The following is a 27,530-nucleotide window of genomic DNA, read 5'->3' as shown; positions in this document are numbered from 1 at the left end:
GCACTCATAAGACCTGCAGTGTCACATGGTGCGATGTACGCCCTGCGGCCTGCCATTTTCATGGGCCTCGGGGGTGACTAATCTTTTGTCCCAGGTGCTTGCTTTTGAAGGCAACAGGAACACCCTTCCTCCAACGCAACAACTATAGCTCACGCAGGGTACGGTGGCCGTTGTGCAATGACCAGTTTTCGTCCAAAGCCCTGGATGAGTTCATTAGTTTGTTCAGAAGGGGTGTCAGGCTCGAGATGCACACTGTGCAGTCTTTCTCGCACGATTTTACAGAAACTATTCAGTAAAAAAAAATTCATGATGCTGCGCCCGTCATTTCGCTAATGGTCCTAGTTACTGTCATATTTACGTGAAAGTAAGACACTGCGCGAAATTTGAAAAAGCGTGCGTTGAAAAATAGATGTCGCTATGATTTTGCATTTTGTGCATATTACATAATATGTTGTTGTGTATGAAATTTAGCAAACGTATCGAATTTTTCTTTAGTCTTGGGTAGAGGTATCTATCCATCACCAGTCTCGAGAAAACTGATCTGATGTAGAACAGTAATCTGTGATCACACCTCACCAGCGATAAGGTCAGTGTGAAATATCCACAAAATTCCGCATATTTCGTAAACGATTTCATGTATCTAAATGAGATTTTGAAAAATGATAGAACACAAAGATAGTATTTCACCATATCGTTATTATCTAAAACATCATTATCTACAGTGTTATTCCAATAACTACAGACTTTTTTGGTGAAAGAATGTAATTTTTAAGGGCCATCAATAGCTCGTGGAACGAGAAATGCTATGGGTTCTGAAACAACGTATGTGAAGACATTACACTTTTTTTTGTACCAAGGGTGTGCTTTTTTTATAAGTTTCTGACTTTACTTTTCGTCAGTTCCTCACTTAATAAGCTTAACAAACCATGGTTCGAGATTTCTCTCGCAATTGTGTCTGCACAACAAGTTAGTGAGGTGAGACTGTGTAAACTCTGCAGTGGTGTGGCAAGAGAAGCAGATTTTGACATGGCAACTACAGAAATGTATAGGTTTTACTCAAAATTCGGTACTTGTGACACTTTTCTGAAAATTAAAAATAGCTAACAAGCAGGCGAAAATAAATCGCTGCATTTCGGTGGTATTCTTTTTAGATACTAATAAAAGAAAAGATGACAGTAGACCTTTTTGAATGGTCACGATGCAAATGTAGGGGTGAAGGGGCTCCACTTAATATTTACAAAAAATGTGAGCGTAGACTTCAGTTTAGAATGGCACTTCCCCTCCAGTGCTCAGCATTTCCCCTACAACGCTCCGGACGAACCCCCATCACTGCCGCTCTCCACATGCTTCCCTAGCCGACTGCGCATCTAGCGGCCACGGCATTCTGCGTGCACTACACCTCTGACTCATTTGTGTGAGGTTATACAGGTCACGCCTTGTTTCATACTTACTTGCTGTCGTTCAGCAATGATTCCAGGTCTCGCAGAACCGTCTCCTTGCTGACCTCACTGTACTCGAGCCAGATGCCTATCTCGGCCTGCTTAATCTTGGCGGCGTTGTGCGCCTGATCAGAGAAGAAGGGCATAACCAGAAGCGGTACAGCATGGTACGTCGCCTCGTTCAAGCTCTGCAGACCTCCCTGCATGATGAACACCCGCACGTTTGGATGGGCTGTAAGAACATAAACAATAGTTAATGGTAGTACCAACTGTTTTCCTGGAAACAACATTCCACAATACAGAGTGGTCCAAATTGTTCGACATCTTCAGAAACATAGGTATATTCTAAAGGGAAAGGCCGGTCACATGCAACGAGTACAAGAACCAAGATGTTACAATAAGAATACAAGACTCAGAGAGAATTTCTTGGATTAAAAAGTACATAGGGCGTGGATGCTGTCTTTCTCTTCTACTGCTCAGTTTCTATATCGAAGAAGCAGTTAAGGAAATGAAAGAAAACTTCAGGAGTGGAAATAGGATTCCGTGTGAAAGGGTATCAATGATAAGTATCATTGATGACAATGCAGTCCCCTGTGACACTGAGGGAGAATTTCACGACCTGTTGAAAGGAATGAATGGTCTACTGTGCACAGACTGTCGATTCAGTCTAATCCAAGCAAAGCATAATGTACTGCGAAATGGGATTAGCAACAAACATAGCGTAGAAATTGGAGACTATCTGCTACATGAAATGAAGGGATTCTGTAACTTTGGAAGTCATATAATGGATGGGGGCGAAACAAGGATAACAAAAGAATCAGACTAGCACAGGAAAGGAGCGCATTACTCGCCAAAAGAAGATACAAGTATCCCACATACACCAATGTGCTAGAATGATGTGATGATTAGTGGTATAGGGCGCTAAACGGCGCGGTCATCAGCGCCCTTCCTTGAAAGAAGTAGAGACAAGATGGTGAAAAATCTATTAAAAACTAACAATAAAATTTAAAACCAAGCTGTATCGCCAAACGTGTATTGAAAATATAGCCGTGACGTAGTGAAATTTATAAAAGACTACCCACATATCAGGCAAAATACAGCAGTATTACTAGGGTAATATACCAGTATAGACACAGTAACAAGGAGACAGATGATTGTGGCTGGGTGACTACTTAGAAATAATGGCTCTCTGCGACACATAAAAATTGCACACCCAATATTTTGGGAAGAAATCCTGACATCACACAAAACCTGTTGTACGAACCACACTTACCTCATTGACAGTTCAAATAAAGGGCAGGTCCTGGGGGAGATCCAGGTCTGCCCTCACGTCGTCAAATAAAACACACTCAGTTTCTGACAATCCACAGAATCTACATATGGAAATATCGAAGTGACTCATGGACTGTAAGAAAACTGGAAAAAAAGTGAATAAGAGCGTTTGAAATGTGGTGAAGGATGCTGAGAACTAAGGGGGACTGATAGGATAATGAAATCTGGCGGTTCTACGCAGAATCGACGACGAAAGAAATGTGTCGGAAAAGGGACTGGATGCTCCCCTAGTGTTGAAGTATATGGGAACAACTTCCAGGGCAGTAGAGAGGGCCGTACAGGGCACTTATTGTAAGCAAAGGCAAAGATTTGAATATAAGCAGTAAGTAACTGAGGATGTTGGCCGTAAGAGTTACTGTGAAATGAAGAGATTGACACAGAATACGAAATCATGGCGGTCGTGACAAACCAGCCAGATGGCGTTGCGTATCACGGAGAGGTTTACTATTGAAATTCCAAGGGAGTATTTTCAGGAGAATACATGCTAAACCAAAAAAGAAAAATTGGTCACAAACTGATATTCATACAGATATCGAAGGATGATACAAAACTACAAACTTTGACGACCAGTGGATGAATGTGTGATGTTGCAGCACAACTACATCGCGCAGCTGGCAAGGACAGTAAATGGGAAACATATCGATAGCAGGGCATAAAGTCCTCACGAATTTAATTCCCTGTACTCAGCTGGACGAAAACTATATCTCTCAGACAGGTGAACAATGTACCCAGATGTCAGCATCTGAGAGAGGGTGTGTAGTTGGGCTCAGAGAAGTCGGCTGGAGTAATCGGTGAATTGTTGGTCATTTGAATAGGAGAGATGCCACTATTCAACGGTATTGACAGGAATAGGTGAACCATGGCCGAGCACAGCGTCAGGAAGGAAACGGGCGACCTAGAGAGACGTCAGAAGGTGACGACAGAGGAACTGTCAGACAGGCACTCAAAAGCCCGTATTCATCATTATCATCGATCCGACGTGCAACTGGTGCTTCAGTGACCACAAAACCATTAATAGACGGCTCACAGAAAGAGGGCTGAGCTCACGGCACCCCTTGAGCCGTGTACCATTCACCTCCGTACACCAACAGGCCGTCTGCAGCGGTATCGGGCTGGAGTGTTATTGGCTGGAATAGAACTGTCTTCAGTGATGAGTCCCACTTCGAACTGAGCCCCGATGACCATAGAAGACGTGTCTGGAGACGCCCCAGACAGCAGTGCGATACCAACCTGACTGTTGTCGACTATACGGTCCGAGAACAGGAGTGATGGTCTGGGGTGCCATTTCATTTCACAGTGGCACGATTACAACACAGCAGTAAGTCGACGATAGTCTACGCCCCGTTCTGTTGCCCTTCGTGACGAGCCATCTTCGACTAACATTTCAGCAAGATAACGCTCGCCCGCACACAGTGAGAGTTTCTACTGCTTCTCTTCATGCTTTCCAAACCCTACCTCGGCCAGCAACGTCGTAGATCTCTCCCCAACTGTTAGCGTTTGGAGCATTATGGGCAAGGCCCTCCAACCAGCTAGGGATTTTGACACTCTAACGCACCATTTGGACAGAATTTTGCGCGATATCCTCAGGACGATATCCAGCAACTCTGTCAACCAGTGACAAACCGAATAACTGCTTGCGTAAGAGCCAGAGGTGGACCAGTGCATTACGTACTTGCTCAATTTGTGAAGCTCTTTCTCCTGAATGAATGAATTATCCAGTTTTTCTGAAACTGCAATCATTTGTTTGTCTGTAATCTGTACATGTGTATCACATCTACCGATTTCCCATTCGGATAATTCCTTCGAGGTGCGTCTTCTTTTTTTTTTTTTTTTTGTTTTAGTGTATTACTGCCTCCCAATACAATGACGACGGCGAGAAAATTCGAGAAATTTAAGTTAAAACAGAGGTTTCTCGAGAATCATTCTTCCTGTGCACCATTCGTGAGTGGAATCCGTTAGTGGTACTAGAAGTACCCTTCGGCACACACCGTCTGGTGGCTTGTAGAATACTGATGTAGATATAAATTACTAATGAAACAAAATATGTAGCGTGATAATACTGCTTAAGACAATGGCTGTTCGCGTCCGTACCGTACCATAAGCTACACGTGTCTCCCGGGTGGTGCTAAAGAACAGTCACTTTGATGTGGCCAAACAATCATCGATCTTGAAACTTTCTGGCAGATTAAAACTGTGTGCCGGATTGAGACCCAAACTCGGGACCTGTGCCTTTCGAGAGCAAGTGCTCTAGCATCTGAGCTACCCAATAAATAAAGCTGTGAGGATGGGGCGTGAGTCGTGCTTGGGTAGCTCAGTTGGTAGAGCACTTGCCCGAGAAAGGCAAAGGTCCCGAGTTTGAGTCTCAATCCGGCACACAATTTTAATCTGCCAGGAAGTTTCATATCAGCGCACACTTCGCTGCAGAGTGAAAATCTCATTCTGGAAATCACCGATCTTGGTCGCTGATCTCCTGGCTAATTGTACATCATATGTCACAGATATGAGTCAAATCATTATGACTGGCCATAGAAAAGGATCCTCTCAGAACCAACAGACGAGGCCCGTTGGACCTATCTTCAAGATTTGCCTTATAAATATAGAAGTAGTAAGCTGGGCTAAATGCCAAGTACTAAGTAAAATTTTATGTGATAACAACATTGATCTCGTTGCACTTCAGAAAACTCACGTTGAAGACGAAGACCAACTTAAACTGAGAGATGTGATTCCAGGCTACAACTTAGTTGTCGCAACGTATCATCGTGCATATAGCGTGGCTACGTATGTGCGATCATCGATTGGAGATGTCCACTTGTGCTCGGCAGCAGTCCATGGCGACATACGTGAAGTTGTTGTTAAGATAGGAGATCTGTCAATGAACAATGTGTACAAACCACCAACCATTCCCAGGCCTCTAGATGTCCTGCCATACCTGCCACATCCAGCAATATACGTGGGGGATTTTAATGGCCACCACCCTCTGTCGAAATATAGAACAGCTGATGGGAATGGCTAGACTCTTACTAACTGGGCAGAGAGTAACAACCTGTTCTTAGTTTTCGACCCAAAGGACCAAGGAACATTTAGGTCAGCGAATACAATCAGATTTATGCTTTGTGACGGCTGGAAATAACCATACACCACTAAGAACTACAAGACGTGTATTAACAGACTTCCCTCATAGTCAACACCGCCCAGTTTTGATCGAAATTGGAATCAATATCCCACTAATAACAACCATACAACGCCCAAGGTCGAATTTCAGAAAGGCAAAGTGGGATATCTACGCGGAAAAAAGGGATAAGTAATTGGGATGGATTCACCCAACAGCGAGTAATTATGACAGACTCATAGGTGCAATTAAAAGTGCAGCGAAAGCTGCTATTCCAAGGAGGTTCCGTAAACAATATGCACCAGGATGGGACAAAGAGTGCGAAAATAAGTATCAGAGATTCCTTGAGAGTGGAGATCCGGGGATTGCAGACGACCTGCTGCACAGCCTAGACAACACACGGTGAGAGAAATGGATTGAAACCTCTGATTTGTTTGATTTCAAGACATCTAGTAGACAGGCCTGGTCTCTCCTCCGAAAACTGGGTGGAGCTAACACACTGCATCATACCTCAACAGATATTTCCGCAAATAGGATTTCAGCTCATATACAGGCAACATCTAGAGTGCCAAAGGACAAGAATAATTTGCCGTGAACAGCAAACCTTTGGACCAGTATCCCTCGAAATTTACCACCAATGAAGTCAGAGAAGCGCTGAAGAGTGTCATAGCGGGAAAGGCACCTGGATTGGATGGAATACGCCCAGAATTCCTTCTTCACTGTGAGGAATATGCCAAAAAATGACTTGCAGAGATTTAATGGCAACAGGGAACATACCACAGAAAATGAAGAACTCAAAGATCATTGCACTGCTTAAATCAGGGAAACCAACCGATCAGCTGAAGAGTTATAGGCCAATCTCATTGCTCAGTGCCATATACAAGCTGCTCAAGAGACACCTGTATAACAGCCTGTGCCCGAAAATACTGGAATCAATTCCAGATGAACAATCAGGATTTCGACCTAATAGAAGTTGCACTGATCAAGTATTTTCCCTGACAACACATATAGAGGCAGGCTACCAGAAAAAGCAAAAAAACATCAGTTACATTCATAGACCTGAGAGCAGCCTATGACACTGTCTGGAGACGAGGCCTGCTGTACAAACTCATACAAATAATTCCATGCAGCAGCATTATCAGATTCGTCGATAACTTGCTTGCTGGGAGAGATTTTCAAGTTATTACTGGAGAACAGATGAGCTCTATCAAAATTATCAACAATGGGCAATCATAAGGCTCAGTCCTTGCTCTATTGTTCTTCAGTCTTTATACTTCTGACATCACAAACACACAATCCGGGAAGTTTGGCTATGCAGACGATTGGGCTGTAGCTGCGCAACATGAATCTTTCGAGGCTACTGAAGACACCTTGTGCCCCGATTTGAAGCTGCTGAGTGGCTATTTCCGAAAATGGAGACTGCAGCCGAATCCGACTAAGACTGAAGTATCATGCTTCCACCTTTGCACCCACTCAGCAAGACGAGAGCTTAATGTGATCTTTGAAGGGAAACGCCTTAGCCATAACGAATACCCCAAACACCTAGGAGCCGCATTGGACAGGACACTCTCTTACAAGGAGCACCTGACAAAGACTATAGATAAAATGAGGACAGGAAGCAACATCATCTATAAACTGGTATCAGTCTTCTTTTACTGGCGGCTTGTCCCGCGGTTTTGCAGGGTCGGGATGTTTAGAACGGATCTGGCAAGGTTAATTTTTAAGGGCTGGCCGGATGCCCTTCTTGCCGCAATCCCGTGCCCCCCCCCCCCCCCCCCCAGGGAGGAAGTGCACCTCAGCTGTCTGCGCATAGTGTGATCCATGGAACAGTGTGAACGTGTCCAGATGTCTGTGAATCATGTGACTGAGGTGGAACACGCGGATCAGCCCATTATTCACCCAGTGGGATGTGGAAAACCACCTAAAAACCACATCCAGGCTAGCTGGCACACCAGCCGACGCTGGCAATCCGTCAGGTAGATTGGGTCTGGGTCCGGCGCGCCTACCCGAGCCCATGAAGCAGTGCATTAGCGCTCTCGGCTAACCTGGCGGGCACCATGTGCATTATCAGTGGCACAATAAAATCTAAGCCCCCTGTATGGCTGCCAACCCTGAGCCACATACCACCCCCATAAATGCGGCGAGAGTGAATTCAACAAGATAACAACCCACAGCTGCCCATACACAGCAACTTAGATGACTTGAAGCGCAGGAGACTTAAATCGAGAAGACCAGCATTACTCCCTGCTAAAGAGATGACGAACTGCAACTTTGATGTCGATAAGCTGTGGAAACAACACTGGAAAGAACACTGCCCACCAAAATGCCAAAGTTTCATCACAGCTGAGAAACCGCCCGGCGTCAGAAGTCACGCAAAGTGTGGACAACTCTAAACCGCATATGTACTGGCCACGGAAGATGTGCTGACACCATCTACTAATGGAGAACGATACTAACACCAAATTACGACTGCAGTGCTGAAAAACAATAGTGGAAGAATGCCCGGTTCGAGCCTACATGGCAACCTTCAACGATTTCCTCGCTACAACAGAGGAGGTAATTGATTATATTAAATGTCTTGGTGTCAGTTTGTAATTAACCTATATATAAAATGCATAAGAATTGTGATGTATGCCATACGATACACAAAATAATGCTGCTTAAGTAATGCTCAATCTCTTACAAGGGATTTCAGAGTGTTTTAGATCATCTACAGAAATCAAAGAAATCATTATAATTGTATGATGTTTCTGACAAATGGAGTTGGCTTAAATTTATGACCTACGTATGAAAGTTGACACAGAGAGTATCACTCCTGGAGCATTATGCTCGTATATTGAATTTACATGTGGATATGGACTAGAAGACACATCTTAAAGCTTTGCACACAATTCTACTGCCCCGACGGATCTAGTCGTTATGTCTCAAAAGGTACTATTGGTAATACTATGTGCTCTACATGCTTACACTCAAACAGAACTTTTTTCCGTGTTTGCGTCCCCATTTACATCCTAGTTTGATTCACGGCACCCCCGCGATGCGCATTTTTTTCTCGCATCTGTGCCGTCATGCCGTTTATTACGAACACGCTGGCTGTGCCCGAAAGTGAACAGCAGCGAATATTAAATTCAGGTTGAAATATACATGCAGAGATAGGCTAGATGTCAGTCTTGACGTATTTATTGCCGTAAAAAGCTCAATGGCATATAGTGAGGTTGTTACGGATTCAAAAGGTGAAATAGTGTGGCTGAAGGTAAGCTTCAAAGATGGGTCAAACATGGTAATCGGGTGCTTTTATCGTCGTCCTACGGTAGGAGCTGTAGTAACAGAGCGTTCAGACAAAGTTTGGGGAACATCACGGGTAAGTTTCCTGACCATGATATTGTCTCGTCGAAACCACAATCAAGTCCAAATCTGAAGGCTCTGGGTACTCAGTGGAGTAAAGCACTTAGGACTGAAAGCACGTTTATTAATGACGCCAACGTACAGACAGAACAGAACTGTACCTCTGTACGGAGGGTGCAGCTATGTACAAAAAAACTTCGAATATTCGAGAGTGTTAGTGTTTATACAAACATCAAATACTCCATAGTACACAAACATTACAAACATAAGATATTTCAAGAACATTCCAGAAACAATAAATACAAAATAACACACAAATGCTAGGGGTTTAGTTTGAACTTGCGACCTGTAGAATGCTAATCAGCGATGCTAACCGCTACGCCGCAAGACACGTGCATTAGATCGCGGCAGTATTGTAGTGAAGGACGACTTCAACTTGCCATTTGTAGAATGGGAGACCCAGCCAGTTAAATGCGGAGTCAGAGAAACGGATTTGTGTGAGATTGCTCTGAAAGCTGTATCTGGAAATTACTTCTGGTAGATAGATAAAGAACCAATGTGTAAAAGCATTGTCTTGGATCACGTAGTAACTAACAGACCCGAACTTCTTGAAATAGCTAGCGTCGAGGAGGGCCACAGTGATTACAAGAGCGCGAAAGCATCAGTGATTATGTGCATTAACAGGAATGTTAAAAAATTTAGGAAAATACATTGCTTGAGAAAAAAGTGAAACACCCGCAAGACATAGTCGAATGGCAATGTAACTTTGTATATATATGCACCGTCAACAGGTATGTAAATGATTAGAGCTGCAATTCTCTGTGACAGGTAGAACAGCCACCAAACAGCATCAGTATTGTTTGTGTTTAGCGTTGCTACCAGGCCTTTTAGGGTGTACAAGGGACGTGAACAGCGTCAAATCTTGGATCACTGTGAAGTACATGAAGGTACTACGAGACAGCTTTAGCAGCACCGGACAAAGTTTCAAAGAGGCCTCAATATAGATCTCCATTTGGTGGGCTCGTCGAATCGTGCAATATCCAGATATATGCGACATTTGAAGGTGACAGTGGTCCGATGTTGGAACGCACATGGTTTTAAGGATGGGCATACTTGTCGACAAGGGTTCAGTAGACCACGTCTGATCATCACAAGGGAAAGTTGCCATATTATGATTCAAGCACATCTATGCCTGCCATCCGAAAAAAATAATGGCCTTTCTCTAACTTTATGTGTAATCCCACACCTCTAGTCAGAGACTAGCAGCAGACGGACTAGGAAATTACTGAGCCACATGTAGGCTATTGTCACCGTTCCCATACACAGGTGGACCAGCAGCACAGTGGACTAGCAGCGGCTGGACTAGGGAATTACTGAGCCACATGTAGGCTATCGTCAAGGTTCCCATACACAGGTGAACCAGCAGCACAGTGGACTAGCAGCTGCTGGACTAGGGAATTACTGAGCCACATGTAGGCTATCTTCAAGGTTTCCACACAAAGGTGGACCAGCAGCACAGTGGACTAGCAGCAGCTGGACTAGGGAATTACTGAGACACATGTAGGCTATCGTCAAGGTTCCCATACATAGGTGGACCAGCAGCACAGTGGACTAACAGCAGCTGGACTAGGGAATTACTGAGCCACATGTAGGCTATCGTCAACATTCCCACACACAGGTGGACCAGCAGCACAGTGGACTAACAGCAGCCGGAGTAGGGAATTACTGAGTCACATGCAGGCTATCATCAAGGTTCCCATACACAGGTGGACCAGCAGCACAGTGGACTAGCAGCAGCTGGACTAGTGAATTACTGAGTCACATGTAGGCTAATGTCAAGGTTCACATACACAGGTGAACCAGCAGCATAGCGGATTAGCAGCAGCCAGATTAGGGAATTACTGAGCCACATGTAGGCTATCGTCAAGGTTCCCATACACAGGTGGACCAGCAGCGCAGTGGACTAGCAGCAGCTGGACTAGGGAATTACTGAGCCACATGTAGGCTATCGTCAAGGATTCCAGGCACATGTGGACCAGCATCACAGTGAACTAGTAGCAGCTGCACTAGGGAATTACTGAGTCACATGTAGGCTATCGTCAAGGTTCCCATACACAGGTGGACCAGCAGCACATTGAACTAGCAGCAGCCAGACTAGGGAATTACTGAGCAACATGTAGGCTATCGTCAAGGTTCCCAGACACAAGTGGACCAGCAGCACAGTGGACTAGCAGCAGCTAGACTAGGGAATTACTGAGCCACAGGCAGGCTATCGTCAAGGTCCCCAGACACAGATGGACCAGCAGCACAGTGGACTAACAGCAGCCGGAGTAGGGAATTACTGAGTCACATGCAGGCGATCATCAAGGTTCCCATACACAGGTGGACCAGCAGCACAGTGGACCAGCAGCATCTGGACTAGTGAATTACTGAGTCACATGTAGGCTATCATCAAGGTTCCCATACACAGGCGGACCAGTCGACTGACTCGTCTGCCAAGAGAGCCGGCCCCAACCCATTCGCCTGTGTGTGTGGGCGATGTATTTGTGATCAGGTCTATGGTTCAGTTGTGTCTGTTAGACTGGCGAACCTCTACCTAATCTGCCATCTGCCAGCCCACACTACATCAGTGCAGGCAGGCAGGATTCACCAAGCAGTCGCTGTTGCCCGCAGACAGTCAGAAGGGTCGACGAGCGAGTCGTCACACTGATTGGGCTGTGAATGGGCAGCTTTAGCATCACAACACATGTGGCAGCCTCTGGAGCGGTATCGTGACCAAGAACCGTGGACTGCTGATGAATGGCGTCGCATTGTGCTCAGTGATGATTCACAGTTGTGCACTACACTGAATGAACACCAGCGAATATGGAGGCGACCTGTGGGTTGATTCCATTCTTTCAGTGTTGTGGAGGACACATCCGTGTTACTTCTGGCGTCATGGTGTAGAGAGCAATCGGCTACGACTTCAGGTCTCAGTTGGTTGTGAGTGAAGGAAATCTTACAGCACGACAGTACGTCACAAACAGCCTGCATATGTTACCTCTCATGTGGCAATATCGTGGTGCCATTTTTGAACAGGGCAGTGGTCGTTCACACATGGCGCATATCGTTATGAGCATTTTGTGTGATGTTGAGGTATTCCCGTGGCCAACAAGAACCCCTGATCTGTCGTTGATAGACCATGTGAGGGACCAGCTACGACATCAGGTCTGTCCCATCGCCAGTATACACGATATCAAGGGCCAGTTACAGTAGTTGTGCGCGTCAGGAGAAGCTACAAGGGCTTTACGACACCCTTATAAACCGAATTAGTGCATGTATCAGTACCAGACGAGGTGCAGCGTCATACTGGTAAGTTGGTTCATACTTTCAAGTGTTTTTAAATCTGACTCGAGTTTTTAATCACCGATATGATGTCACATACCCTTTCAAGCCATGATGTTTCTTTTAGTTTCCCCCTTCCTTTCTGGTGAGTCACTCTTTTAGTCTGGCAGAATTTGGTTAGCAAGAGTGATGTTAGACAAATTGTAGGATATCTGAGAAGTCAAATATTCATCTTTGAGAACGAAGACGTGGAGACAAAATGTGTACTACTCAAAAGCACTATAGAATATGCCTTAGACAAGGTTGTGACGGATGGAAAAGACCCAATGTGCTCCAGTCTCCATGTTAGAAAGTAGCTGTGAAACCAAAGAGAGCTTCATCTCCGTCTTAAGCGAAGTCGAAACCTAGTACACAAACAAAACCTGAATAAAGCCAAAGTGAGGGTGAAGAGAGAAGTCTGAAAAGTATTCCATGAATTACAAAGTAAAATTTTCTCGAACGATCTCATTAAAAACCTAAGAAATTTTTGTCTAAGAAAAAGGCAATAAGGAGATCGAAATCACGTGTTCAGTCACTCAGTGAGCATATTAATTCTGAAACAGATGATGACAGAGAGAAGGCATAAATACTGAATTTGACGTCACCCTTCCAAGTGCCGGCCACGCCCGACAGCGCTTATCTTCGGTGATATGACGGGAACCGATGTATCCACTGCGGTAAGGCCGTTTCCACATAGATATTATAAGAGATCATTAAATAGAAAATCAACTAATAATGGATGCTAGGCCACCAAGTCCTATGAAAAACAACCAAGACTGCTGAACAGTATTAACGCAACTATACTGGACAACATACCTGTGATGATGAGTAACGACTGGTACCTAGCAAGTGGAAAGAAGTGCAGATCATTCCCGTTTCCAAGATGGAGCATCGGTTATACACGTAATTATAGGACGACGTCGCTGGCGTCAATCTATTTTAGAATTATGGAGCAGGTTTTAAGCTCATGCTTAATGACGTTTTTTGAGAACGAAAATTTCCTCCATGAAAGTCGAAATATGGATTCGGAAACTCAGCTTGCACTGTTCGTCTATGAGATCTAGAGCATCGTAGGCGAAGGCACTCAAGCTGATGCCACGTTTCTTGACTTTCGGAAGATATTTGATACAATTCCTGACTGTCGTTTAGTGAAGAGAGTACGAGCCTACAGAGTGTAAGATCAGCTTTGTGGCTGAACCGGGACTTCCTGAGAGACAACACTCAATATGTGATTCCTACCTGAGGCTAGGTCAGTGGGTATAAAAGTAATTCCAGAAGTACACGAAAGGTGCGTTGTGTATGGCTGTTACTGTTTACGTATAAGTGAACTGATGCATAACGGGGATAGCTCCGTGGGGCCGCTGGCCGTTGATGCTGTTGTATATAAGAATGCTGCAACGCGGTAGCGATTAGTTGTCACGTTCGAATGTGCTACAGCACACTGCAAATATCGCACTACAATTAAATCATCTCTCTTTGAATGTGAGCTAGAAATCGCACTAAAATTGCACCATTTATCTTCAAACGCGAACCGAAAATTGCTCTGAAATTACGCCGTTTCTCCTCGAATGTGCCCTGGCATGCGTATAAAAAAGGGACGAAAACATGTTTTGTAGTGCTCATCCCGCAGTAATTGGAAACAAGATAACACACACTCCCATGTCCGAGGGAGGACTCAAACCTCCGACGGAGATACCCGCGTGAACCGTGGCAAGGCGCCTGAGACAGTTAGTTAGTTAGTTGGTTAGTTGGTTGCGTGTTCCATTGATCAATCGCACGGTACGGCAGCCGTTATGATGTGGAACGTGTCACATATGAAACAATATTTTTGAATATATATATATATATATATATATATATATATATATATATATATATATTACAATACAGAATTAAATATTAATGTTTCAGTTATTTACCCCATTCCCTTAAAAGGCACAAAGTGCATATACTATATTTATAGATTTATTTATTCCTATTCAAGAATTCATCTGTGGTATAGAAGGAGGTGTCAAGGAGATATGATTTCAATTTATTTTCGAAGCTATTACTGCTGTCAGACATTTTATTTTATCTGGTAATTTATCGAAAATTTTTATAGAAGCATATTTTACCCCTTTCTGTGCCATAGATAGGTTGAGTAAAGGATAGTGTAAGTCTTTCTTGTTTCTGGTATTATAATCATGAACGTCACTGTTGTTTTTAAACTGGTCCATGCTGTTGAGAACAAATTTCATTAGTGAGTAAATCTACTGTGCGGCTGTTGTAAGAATTCCCAATCTTTTAAAAAGATGCCTACAAGATGTGCGACTATGAACCCCACACATTATTCTAACCACTTTCTTTTGAGCAGTGAATACTTTTTGTCGAAATGTTGAGTTACCCCAAAATATTATTCCATATGTATGTTAGCTTACTAATTTCTATATCCTCAAAATTAGCACTCATTCTAATTGTAAAAGTTGCTGCACCTAGTCACCTTAGATCTAAAATATGAATTTGCCGATAAAGATTTTCATCTGTATTTACACCCAAAAACTTAGTATGCTCTACCGCGTCTACTGACTTCTGTTGATATTTATTGAAGGAACTGTACTTTTAGCAGCAGAAAATTAGATGTACTGTGTTTTTGCAAAGTTTAGGGCAATCCCATTTGCAGAAAACCAATTAATGACTTTTCTGAAGACCTTATTTGTACCATTTTCAACTGGAGTTTCTTTTACTGGGTTAATGATTATGCTTGTATCATCAGCAAACAGTGTCAGTTCAGCTTCTTGTTTCACATAAGAAGGGAGGTCGTTCACATATATCAAGAACAGAAGCGGACACATGATTGAACCCTGTGGAACACCTAATGTAATTTCACCCCAGTTAGATGAAGTGGCAAAGTTATTTAAATCACTTGACCCATATAAGGAAACTTTTTGCTTCCTGTTCTGTAGGTATGACTTAAACCACTCATTGCTATTCCATTTATACCATAGAATTGTAATTTCTGTAACATAATGTCATGGTTCACACAATCAAATGCTTCGGACAAGTCACAGAAAATTCCTATTGGTGACATTTTACTATTTAAAGACTCTATTATGTGTACAGTGAAATTGTATATTGTGTCTCAGTGGATAACCATTTTCGAAATCCGAACTGTGATTTACTAAGTATCCCATTACTGTTGAAAAGCCTAACCACTCTTCAGTACATTACCTTCTCGAAGATATTTGAAAATGCTGTAAGCCACCCCACGCGGCGAGAATTTTAGGAAAGTGTGGTTCATCTGTAAAGGAGATCGCATGTAGGAGACAGTGCGACCCATTGTTGAGTACTGTTCGAGTGCTTGGGATCCGAACCAGGTCTGATTAAAGGAAGATATCGAAGCAATTCAGAGGTGGGTTGCTAGATTTGTCACTGGTGGGTTCGGACAACACGCAAATATTACGGAGATGCTACGGGAACTCAAATGAGAATCATCGGAGGGAAGGCGACGTTCTTTTGGAGAAGCACTATTGAGATAACTTAGGGGGCCGGCATTTGAAGCTGACTGTGGAGCGATTCTACTGCCACTGACGTACATTTCGCGAAAGGACCATGAGGATAAAATTAGAGAGATTAGGGCTCGTACGGAAACAGATGGAGGTTTTCCCCTCGCTCTGTTTGCGAGAGGAACAGAAAACGGAACGACTAGTATTGGTACAGGGTACCCTCCTCCTCGCACCATACAGTGGCTTTCGGAGTGTATGTAGATGTAGATGTAGACCGCTCCACGTTCGAAGCCAATGAGCTCTGCTGACCGACCCGTTCCGCTGTTGCTGACAATACAACACTCCCCGCCTCCTTTTATACCGGCAGGCCCACGTTCCGCGACGTTTAGTGGTCAGGTCTGCATTACAACGAGGTGTCCGGATACTTTCGGTAGATAGCTTAGGGGGAGATACCCCGGCATTATTCGATTACACAATTTCCGAACAGTTACTGGAACAGCCCCTACCTTTAGGTCCTAAATATCTAGGACTATGCATACAGGGCGATTCTGAGCAATCTCAGAGTGAGCAGGCGTCAGTGTGAGATATATTGGAAGAACCCTAAGGAAATTTGATTCAATCAGAAAAGAGGAAGATGCAAAAGAATCGTTCGACCGATTCTAGAAAACTTCTCATCAGCCTGGGGACCCTACTACGTAGCATTAGAAAAAAGATAGAGTAGATTCAAAGAAGTGCTGCACATTTCGTCTCGGGTTCCTTTAATAAGCTCGTATGTTTCACGGAGATATGATGAAACTCCAGCGACGCCGTATGGATATGAATACATTAGTACAGACAAATGACAGGAAGTGCGTTTAGGGGAGCAGTGTGATTACATGTTTAACACTTATTCACAAACACTTTCGACAAATATGTTTAAGTGCAGGGAAACAACACTGAAACAGCTTATGTTTTCGCTTCAGAAGCGAGAATAATTTATCGCAGAAATACAAAACAGCACTAACTAACGATCCTCTGCAATAATGTATCTTATTTTTTTAGGTTTGTAGATCGCTTCCAGCCTTCTGGAAAGTGAAATCTGACGAGAATATAAACAGTATTCTTTGTGTGTCCCGAAGGTGAAAAGAAGTTCACCACTTCGTTGAAAGGTTCCTCGTACATCCTTAAAAAATCCCGATAGTCATCTGCCTATGCTGCAAGTTCTCTTTGGCATGTTAGTGCGGAAGTGTGGTGAACGTCTTCCAAGCTAATTTTGCGCCCTTCGCAGCTTCCTCTTGGTAACCTGATCGCAGCACGAAGCAACTGCAATCGCAGTACTGCGAGATCTGAATCGTCTGGCGCTGATAAGTTCGCTACTAAGGCAGAGTTCTGACTCACGCGGGCCGGGAATAAATATAATGCAATAATGCCGTGCCGTTCGTGCTCTTGCACTTTCGCGTAATATACTGACACAATACTATTGCAACCTGGAATGTCAGAGGAATTCCAAAAAAAGGGACGGAACTAGAACTAATACTAAAAGGCATGAATGTCGATACTGTGGAAATCACAGAAACAAAAATGAAAGTGAGAGATGATAAATATGCAGGTGATAACGTTCTATAGCGGAGTAGAACAAAACGAAGAAGCAAACAAAGGTGGCACACCTTTGTTTGCTTCTTCGTTACTCCTCCATATGAAATGGGAAAAAGAAATCAATAATTGCACGTACATAGGTGAAAGAATACTCACAATCACACTGAAACTGAGAAGAGGCAATGCCACGTTTATACGAGTGTATGCACCAGAAGAAAGAAAAAAAGGATGAGTCTAGAACCTTCTATGAAGAACCACAGAAGACTCTGAATAAAGACAGAGCTACTGATAAGATTGTTATTATGGGTGATTTCAATTCCAGAATAGGAAACATCCCAGTAACGAATATTATAGAGTTTTTTGGACAACCGGTGTATAATGAATATAGAAAAATACTGAGAAGTTTGCCACTTACAATAATCTAAAAATAACAAACTTACTTTTTGAGAAAGGAGATATACGTAAATATAGCTGAGTCAGTAGGGGTCTTGATCAATAATTGACTGCATTTTGATAAATGATAAGCTAGCCGGTCAAGTAAGGGATATAAGAATTTATAGAGGACGGGATATAGGATCAGTTCATTGTCTAGTGATCTCCAGAATAGACATTTTTGCGAAATGGAAGAAAATGACAAAACAAATAAGTAACTAACACGATAAAACAGTTTATAAAGTATACCTGCTTGAAGAGGGCAGTATCAAATATCTTTCCCAAAGCAGATTGAATAAAGAGCTAGCAATCTTGCAAACTAAGGATAGTATAGAAGAAGAATGGCAAAATCTAAAGAATCTCATATATAGAGTAGCAGGAGAAACTCTCGGTAAAATGGAAAAAATAAGGAAAAGAAAGGATCTAAAAATTTAGAATGAGGATGTAATGAAGTCTGTTAATGAAAAACGTGACGCCTATATGAAATACTTTAGACACCCCACGGCTGAGAGACGCAATCCTATGAGGGGAGATGAAATATTGCTAAATGTGTTGTAAGAAATGCACATCAAGAACACAGGGATAGATTTACTTCTAATATCGAGAGTGGTGTTCACGGGAGGCAATAAATGGCCTACGAAGTTTTAAAAACATTAAACTCAACAGAAAAATAGGAGGTAGAAATAAACAACAATGGGTTAATTATTGCAAAGGATAATGATATGATGATACAGCACAAGAAATTGAACCAGTAGATGAGAAGGAATGATGTGTGCCACACTCTTAAAGGAATGTTGGAAGAGCAAGAGTATCCCCAAAGACTGGAAGATTACTAGAGTGACATCAGTTTTTTTTTAAAAAAAAAGGAAATAAAAGCCTACGCAGCAACTACAGAGGAATATGTTTACTATACGGAGCATACACGATGGATACTAAGATTTAAGCACAAGACTTAAAACCATAACGAAAGCAGTACTGCATGAGAAACAAATGCGTTTTAAGAAAGGACGCTCTACGATAAATGCAGTTTTTATTTTACAGCAGATGATAGGAAAAAGCAGAGAATATAATAAAGCAATACGCGTTGCTTTTATAGATTTTAAAACAACTTTTGACAAAGTCAATAGACAGAAACTTTGGGAGCCAGTGACGAATCGCGAATATCGGAAACTCTAGATCTCAATGGGAAAATGACTAATGATATATCAACCAACCGAGCAGTACAACAAGGCTGTTGTATCTCCTCAACTTGGTTTAACATTTACCTACGTGAATGGAGTGGTCCTAGCGCATAAAGAAGAAGAGGCCTTGCAAAGGAATTTAGTTACCGAAACAAATAAATGCTGAATTTGACATGGAGAGCTCAACACAAAAAACTAAGACAATGGCCTTTATGGGGAAAGAACACATGACAACCAAAACAGTGGTAGATCAGAACATTTTAGAGCAAGTAAATCACTTCAGTTATTCAGGGTGTGAGGTGACGTATAGCTACAGCAAAGACACAGGAATGAAGCTAAGTAAATTTAGCCGGGTACGAGGACAAATTGACAGCAACCTTAAAAACAAAACTCGAGAAGACACTCAAATTAAATTCTACAGAACAATTGAAGTCCTCAGACTGGTGTTTGGAAGGGAGACCTGGTTGATTAGCAAAAAGCAAGGAAGCCGTATTCAGGTACGAGAAAAGAAATTCCTGAAACGAGCTAAAGGCTGCACAATAGAAGACAGACTAAGGAATACAGATATTAGAGAAGAACTAAAAATTTATGCTCTAAATAATAAAATTCTAGATTATAGGAGAAAATGGAACGAACAACTAGAAAGAATGGAGAGTAACAGATACCCCTAAGAGGTTAGAAATAAGTTCCAAGGAAGAAGAGACAGAGGAAAACCCCAGTAACAATGGGTACCGTAACAGGGAACTTCGTATAATACCTGCACAGAAGAAGAAGAAGATGCAGAAGCAGAAGAAGAAGAAATATTGAGCGCCTGAGGGCACTTTAAAGACGCTCACATGCATTGAAGCTGCGCTGAGAAGCGGGCGAGTGGTCGCTAAGTGACGAAATGCCTTACATCGGTTAAGCGACGGGAAGCAACAGTCGGCAAGTGTTCACGAAATAGCTAAAGTGGAAACGTTTGTAGGAGTCGAAAGGCGAACCGTACTCTGGTTTTCTGGAACATTCAGTGCAGCGCGCGTCGTTACCATCAGGGGTGTTATCGTGCTTTTAACTTGGAAGGTAAAGGGCAAAGCATTAGAAAAAGCAACAGGCACAATACTTGGAGGAGAAAAAATATAGTTAAGTATGTGTACGTTCAAGCACTGTCGGCTGAGACAGATGATCGTAAAACTGCAAAAGAGTATGGAAAGTAGACAAACATTAGAAATACCAAAGTGATGAGAATCAGCAAACATGAAGATTACACTTATTTCATTTTACTTGTGCTAGAAGTCTACCTTTACACGACACACATTTATACGAGGGTCGCCCAGAAAGTAGTGCACCCAAGTCTCCTGAGTGAGCGCGCCAAGTTTTCATTACTTCCGACCCGATAGCGTAGCTGCAGGACAGTTTCTAAATGGCTTCTGTAGATGATGTACGTTACAAGCAACGTGAGTCATTGACTTTCTCACTGCAGAGAAAGGTCCGCCCCCGGTAGCTGAGTGGCCAGCGCGACAGAATGTCAATCCTAAGGGCCTCGGATCGTTTCCCGGCTGGGTCGGAGATTTTCTCCGCTCAGGGACTGGGTATTAAAGGATGCCATTTGTGGAAGACATTTTGAAGATAATGAGGAGGTGATTCACACAGTTCAGTCCGGAACCGTGCGACTGCTACGGTCGCAGGTTCGAATCCTGCCTCGGGCATGGATGTGTGTGATGTCCTTAAGTTAGTTAGGTTTAAGTAGTTCTAAGTTCTAGGGGACTGATGACCTCAGATGCTAAGTTCCATAGTGCTCAGAGCCATTTGATTCACACAGTGAAGCTCTGGCTCCGCCACCAGGACAAGGATTGGTACCGACAGGGCACACATGCCCTAGTTTCTCGGTGGAGGAAGGACATAGAAGGGGATGGAGATTACGTTGAAATATAGGGTGTGCAGATGAAACACCATTCTTTCGTGTGCGTAGTTTTCATTACGTTCAATAAAGAATTGTTATAGAAAAAAGGCGGTACAATACTTTCTCGGCAACCCTCGTACATAGTATATATATATTTGTAAAATAACATAACAGAGAAATATTATCTACCAGATTTGCAAATCGGATGATATATGTCCAGAATTGAGCCACACCTAGGGAAATATCGTTTACAAGCACAATGTCCTGAAACGTCCTCTTAGAAAAATTATAAAAGACTGTGGTAGTAAACCTCTTACGTTATTTGATTTTCAAACAGCTGAGCAAAACTGAACGTGCTCAGACATTTCTCTGTTTACTTATTCTGATCATCACAATACTTTTTTCGCGCAACGCAATCGGACTTCCAATAATTCCTACAAAAGAATGGCCCTGACTAACAATAACCTATACCTTTCATGAATCACTTACCTCACAAAAATCTTCGTTACTCGAACTACTGCAATACAGAGAGCGCCAATATTGCCAGCTAAATAAAGGATTCTAACTACTGAAGGCACTAACTACTGATAGGCATAGTTAGCAAATGAAAGATTTTGATAGCGAGCAAACAATGTATTTACCTTAATAATGTTCGAAAGTCATTATATATATGACATCCAGTATTTCAAATTTCCTTTTTCTGACGGACACACGTCCAAATCGGATGCTCTCAAACTTCTGCCATCTCTCTCCCCACATCCACCACTGCTGGTGGCTCACCTCCAACTGCGCAACGCGACGCGCTGTTCGCATCCAAATGCCCAACACTACAATAGCGAATATTCCAACAATGCCAACCAGCAAAAGACTGCACACAGCACAGTCAGTGATTTTCATACAGATCTATGTGGCGTTACCAGCATAAAAACCTAAACAGCCTACTTACATAGGCTCCAAGCTCCCCACAAAAAATTTTACAAATTGTTTTGGGCAGTGCCCAATGATTATTTGGTAATTTTTTTATATTGCCGGTAACAAATATATCAAATGCACACACTTATTGATACAATTTTGGTCAAAAGCAAAAATTGTTCTCATAAAGTCAGTCCTGATCGTTCATCACAGTAGTAATTGCAGTTTTTTTTTTTTCTCAAAGTCTGAGCAGTAAAAGAAAATGCACACGGAAGTAGTGGATTTCCATGCAGTCTTGAAAAAGTAGTCTTGGCCTTCCAACGGAAAGACAGTGCTGACTCTTGACATGCGTACAGGTAATGGGCCACAAAAGAGCAAACCCACAGCAGAATTAGTCGAAGTTTTGAAAAATATAAGTAGGTAGGTCATCACAGAGCAGACCCACTGTAGTCCTGGTAGAGATTATAGTATTGGTGGGCCACCAGAGGTGCAGACCCACTGCAGCCTTTGTAGAAATAATGGTATTGGTGGGCCATCAAAGGTGTAGACCCACTGTAGTCCTTGTAGAGATGGCCAGCAGCCATCTGTTGCGACTGTGCGGGTGCACAATCACCACCGAAGAGTCTTGCGGACAATATACCAAGTCCGTAAGCCACCACTTGTGCACTCACAAACTTTTTGGAATGTCCTTAGAACCAGCATTGCTGTTAACCGGTCCCTTGCTGAGTTATCAACACACGTGCAAACGCTAACAGTCCCCCTTTTTTAACTTCTCACATGTTATGCATATACTATGACCAACAGAAAGGTGTGCAGTGAAATGAAACTTAATTTGAAGAATTGGTGTCTATACAATTACAAATTTACGGCATAAGAATAATATTATACAGATACAGAATACATTAGAATAAGTAAAGAGAGAAATGTCTAAGTACGTTCAGTTTTGCTCAGCTGTTTGAAAATCAAATAACGTAAGAGGTTACTAGCACAGACATTTATAATTTTCCATAGGGGACGTTAAAGTCCTGCGTTGAACAGGTAAATGGACAAAGAGGCCAATGACACAGGTGTTGCACAGTTAGTTCTTCTCCACTTTCGCACTTGCTATCCTGCGACGTGAAACCTCGTAGTTTAACACCATCTAAATACGCTAGTGGTTGGTGTGAAATGAGCTTTGGTACACATCAAGTGGTTCAAATGGCTCTGAGCACTATGGGACTTAACATCTGTGGTCATCAGTCCCCTAGAACTTAGAACTACTTAAACCTAACTAACCTAAGGACATCACACACATCCATGCCCGAGGCAGGATTCGAACCTGCGACCGTAGCGGTCACGCGGTTCCAGACTGAAGCGCCTAGAACCGCACGGCCACACCGGCCGGCGGTACACATCAGCGATTATGACTGATTTACGTATCAGCTAATATGATTGTTGGATATGCTAGACCTCAAGTCTTCTAAGTCTAGAGAACATAACACATTTTAAAATACTGTACACTTCCATTTCTTTTTTCTTTTACGTAGCACACAACACTCGCCTTTTTGTGAATTGTTTTTTTTTTCTTCTCAGTTGCGTGAATGTGTATCAAGAAAACAGCTCATTTTTTCCCCCTGAAGTCTCATAACGTCGGAAGTTCTAAGAGGCTTTTCGGGGATGAAGGTGGTGTACGCAGAGAAGTCGCAACGGGAGAAAATTGTAGCGAAATGCAGGGAGACCTGCAGAGGATCGAGTCGTGGTGCAGTGAGTGCCATTTGACCGTCAACATAAACTAATGTAAAGGACTGCGAATACATAGACACAAATACCCTTTATTGTACGATTACCCAATTTCAGAACAACCACTGGAAGCAGTTGCTTCAATAAAGTATCTAGCAGCATGCATACAGAACGATTTGAAATGGGACGACCACATAAAATTAATCGGCATTAAGGCAGATGCCACACTGAGATTCATTGGAAGAATCCTCAGGCAATGTAGTCCATCAACAAAGAAAGTAGGTTACGAAAACTCGTTCGACCAATACTAGAATATTGCTCCTGAATGTGGGATTCGTTCCAGATAGAATTGATAGAGGATATAGAGAAGATCCATGGAAGAACAGAGCGTTGCGTTACACTTTTATTTAGTAAGCAAAAAAGCGCCACAGAGATAATAAACGAAATCAAGAGACAGAAGCTGCGGTTCCGAGAGCGTATGTTCCTGGAGGAGTCAACAAATATACAGGTTGAATTACCTAATATTATCACTGGAAACACTTCCGAAACCACAGCAACACGGAATAACCAATTCCGCATACAGAAAGTGAGGACAGGGGCTGGTGTAATTGGTTGATACAAACCATTGACAAATGCACGGAAGTGTGATTTTCAACATATACTTATTCTTTTTTTAAAAAATGGAAACCTGTTCATATTTTTTGCAGAACTGAAAATAGAAAAAAATACTTAATCAATGCCGTTTCTTACAGTGCAAAATGTTAATTACATCTTGAGTAATTTGTATCGTAAAGTTGACGCTTGAGTAGCTACTCCTCAATCGTGTGTATTGGAGGGAACGGAATTAATTAGGGATACAAAAAGAACAGTGATGTAACGTAGGCGCAGAAGAGACTAGAACAGCACATTACGTCCACATGCTAACATTTTTATCAGTCTTTTTCTCTGAAGGATACTGTACGGCACTGATTTGTTAGAAGAAAATGTATATTTACATGAGAATGTAGTTAAACTTACAATTTTCTTCTTTCAATTAGAAAGTGTAAAAGAGTGTGTCCTGGCATTTCAGGCCAATAAATGTTCAAAGTGGTGCCCATCACTTGCTGCACACACTTGCAATCCACCGTATAATGAATGTCTTACACGACGCAGTACATCTGGTGTAATGATGCCACAGGCTGACTCAATACGATGTTTCGTATCCTCTCGGGTTGTAGGCACATCACGGGACACGTTCTCCTTTAAAGTACCCCGCAGAAAGAAGTCTAAGGGTGTAAGATCAGGAGAACAGGTTGGCCAATTTATGCGTCTGCGATGTCCTATGAAACGCCCGTCGAACATTCTCTCAAGGGTCACCCTAGTGTCCATTGCAGAATGTGCAGGGGCACCATCATGTTGATACCACATACGTATACGCGTTTCCAGCGGGACATTTTCTAACAATGTTGGCAGATCATTTTGTAGAAACTCGATGTATTTTGCAGCTGTTTGAGTTCTTTCAATGAAGTGAGGACTAATGAGATGGTCGCCAATGATTCCGCACCATAAATTTGCATTTCACGGTAACTGTCGCTCTACCTGTCGAAGCCAGCGAGGATTGTCCACGGATCAGTAATGCATGTTTCGTAAATGCACTGCACCGTGGTTTGTGAAACCTTCGTCGGTAAGCAGGTAGAAGTGCAACGCATTCTCCGTTAATGCCCAATGACAGAAATTCACTCAGTTATTACAGTCATCTCCATGTAATTGCTGATACAGCGACACATAATACGGGTGAAATCTGTGACGATCAAGTATGCGCATTACACTACTTTGACTCTTTGCACTGCCTTTAGTGATGTCACGTGAACTCATGTGTAAGTTCACGGCAACAACAACTAACACACCAACTGCACCTGATTCTCCTGTGATGGGTTTGTTACGGACCCGTTTGCGTGTTATAGCCATACCTGTTGCATACAATTGTTTGTAGATGTTTTCAAATGTGCGGCGCGTTGGATGATCTCTGTCCGGGTACCTTTCTGCATACAACCTGCAGGTGCAGCTGCATTTTGTCTACAATCGCCATAGATGAGTATCATCTCTGCCTTTTCAGAGTTAGAATAAACCATTTTCACAGTTCTCACGACACTTTTCACATTGTTGTACTTTCGACCTTCTCACGTTCCTACTGTGCGGACTTCTGTTCTTACGTGACGGCCGCTGTGGCCGAGCGGTTCTACTCGCTTCAGCCCGGAACCGCGCGACTGCTACGATCGCAGGTTCAAATCCTGCCTCGGGCATGGATGTGTGTGATGTCCTTAAGTTAGTTAGGTTTAAGTAGTTCTAAGTTCTAGGGGACTGATTACCTCAGATGTTAAGTCCCATAGTGCTCAGAGCCATTTGAAATATTTTTGAACCGTTCTTACCAGTGTACAGGACACTATCACAGACGTCCTGTAACACAGTGTACTACAGTTGTTCTGAGTACAAGGACTAATTCAGCAAGGGCAACATGCAGACACTGAGACAGCCAAACTCGTAAACATCGTAGTCTTCGTAAACATACCCCTACAGATCTTGTTTGTTACAATAAGCGACTGAACGTCTGAGGTTTCAAGCATCAACTTTACGTTACATATTACTCTGGATGTACTTAACATTTTACAATGTAACAAACGGCACTGATTAAGTATTTGTTTCTATTTTCATTTGTGTTAAAAATAGCAACAGGTTTCCATTAAAAAATATATGTATTGAAAATCAGACTTCCGTGGATTTATCAATGGTTTGTATTAACTAATTACAACAGCCTCTCTTCTTACTTTCGGTCAGCGGAATTGGCTATTGAGTGTTACATCTCTAAGTACAGATCTGGTTCGTTTCGAAGATGCGCACATTGTGACATCGAAGTGCAAAAACGGAAAGTGATAGCGGAAAATGCTGTCGCAGGCAGTTTCTACGTCTTGATCTTGACGTATTTAGATTTATTGACGATGAGAAGGTGAAAGAAGTGATAGTACAGCAGGAAAAGGTGATGGGAATTGGAAAGACACGTTTAAGCTTAGTAAGTTGACAGTGTGCAAATTATGGCAGACGGGACACGGTACCGAGGAAATTCAAAAATCCGTCCCAAAGAAGAAAAAAACTCAACATTGTAAACATCTTACTGATGATACAGATAGATGTGTTAGTAGGCAACAATTTATGCGATATTATGAACAATAAAAAGAAATGCCAACTTTCGTCGCGCAGATCCGAACTTCAAGGCTGACAAGGAAAGTCTGAGGAAAATTTGTTGTGGCTAGGCGATTTGCTTTTAAAAAAATGTCAGACAAAGCCTATCATCATGTGCAGATGAGACGACATAATTTCAGAAAAAGGCATATCACATAACTTTTAAGAAAAGTGATGCTTGCTGCTGCCTGGTATTCCACCAACGTTCAGCGCACATGGTGTGAGGACAACATTGTTTCAAATAGAATGTTTGACAACCACACAGACTGAATCACTTGGCCTTTGAATTTTAAAGTTAGGACGACTCGTCTATAGTTTGACAGCCAGCAGACTTCGCATCATTTTAAATTTAGGATAACTGGATTTTCTCGTCGTTTAGATCTTATGGTAATTGGTATGGTGGGGTGAACTGTTTAAACTATAATGTCAGAGGGAGTGTGGGGATTGTTTAAGTATAACACAAATGGACTTTTTTTTGGGGGGGGGGGGTGATCTAATTCAGTGTGTAGTAGTATAGATACTCGTGGACGGCAGGAATGAGGAGTG

At 42.6% G+C, this 27,530-nt stretch overlaps 1 protein-coding gene across 1 annotated transcript in view; it reads right to left on the bottom strand.

Annotated features, from left to right (window-relative positions):
- Positions 1-27,530, bottom strand: part of LOC126412738 (UDP-glucosyltransferase 2-like) — a 141,062-nt gene that overhangs the window by 8,079 nt on the left and 105,453 nt on the right. The window contains exon 6 of the mRNA XM_050082472.1: positions 1,452-1,671. Coding sequence (XP_049938429.1) covers positions 1,452-1,671 — 220 coding nt within the window. The remainder of the gene's footprint in view (positions 1-1,451; positions 1,672-27,530) is intronic.

Source organism: Schistocerca serialis, chromosome 7, assembly GCF_023864345.2.
Source record: "Schistocerca serialis cubense isolate TAMUIC-IGC-003099 chromosome 7, iqSchSeri2.2, whole genome shotgun sequence".
In the NCBI taxonomy this organism is placed as follows: Eukaryota; Metazoa; Arthropoda; class Insecta; order Orthoptera; family Acrididae; genus Schistocerca; species Schistocerca serialis.
Note: the sequence above shows the minus strand (reverse complement) of the source record. Positions and strands in the feature narration are given on the sequence as shown.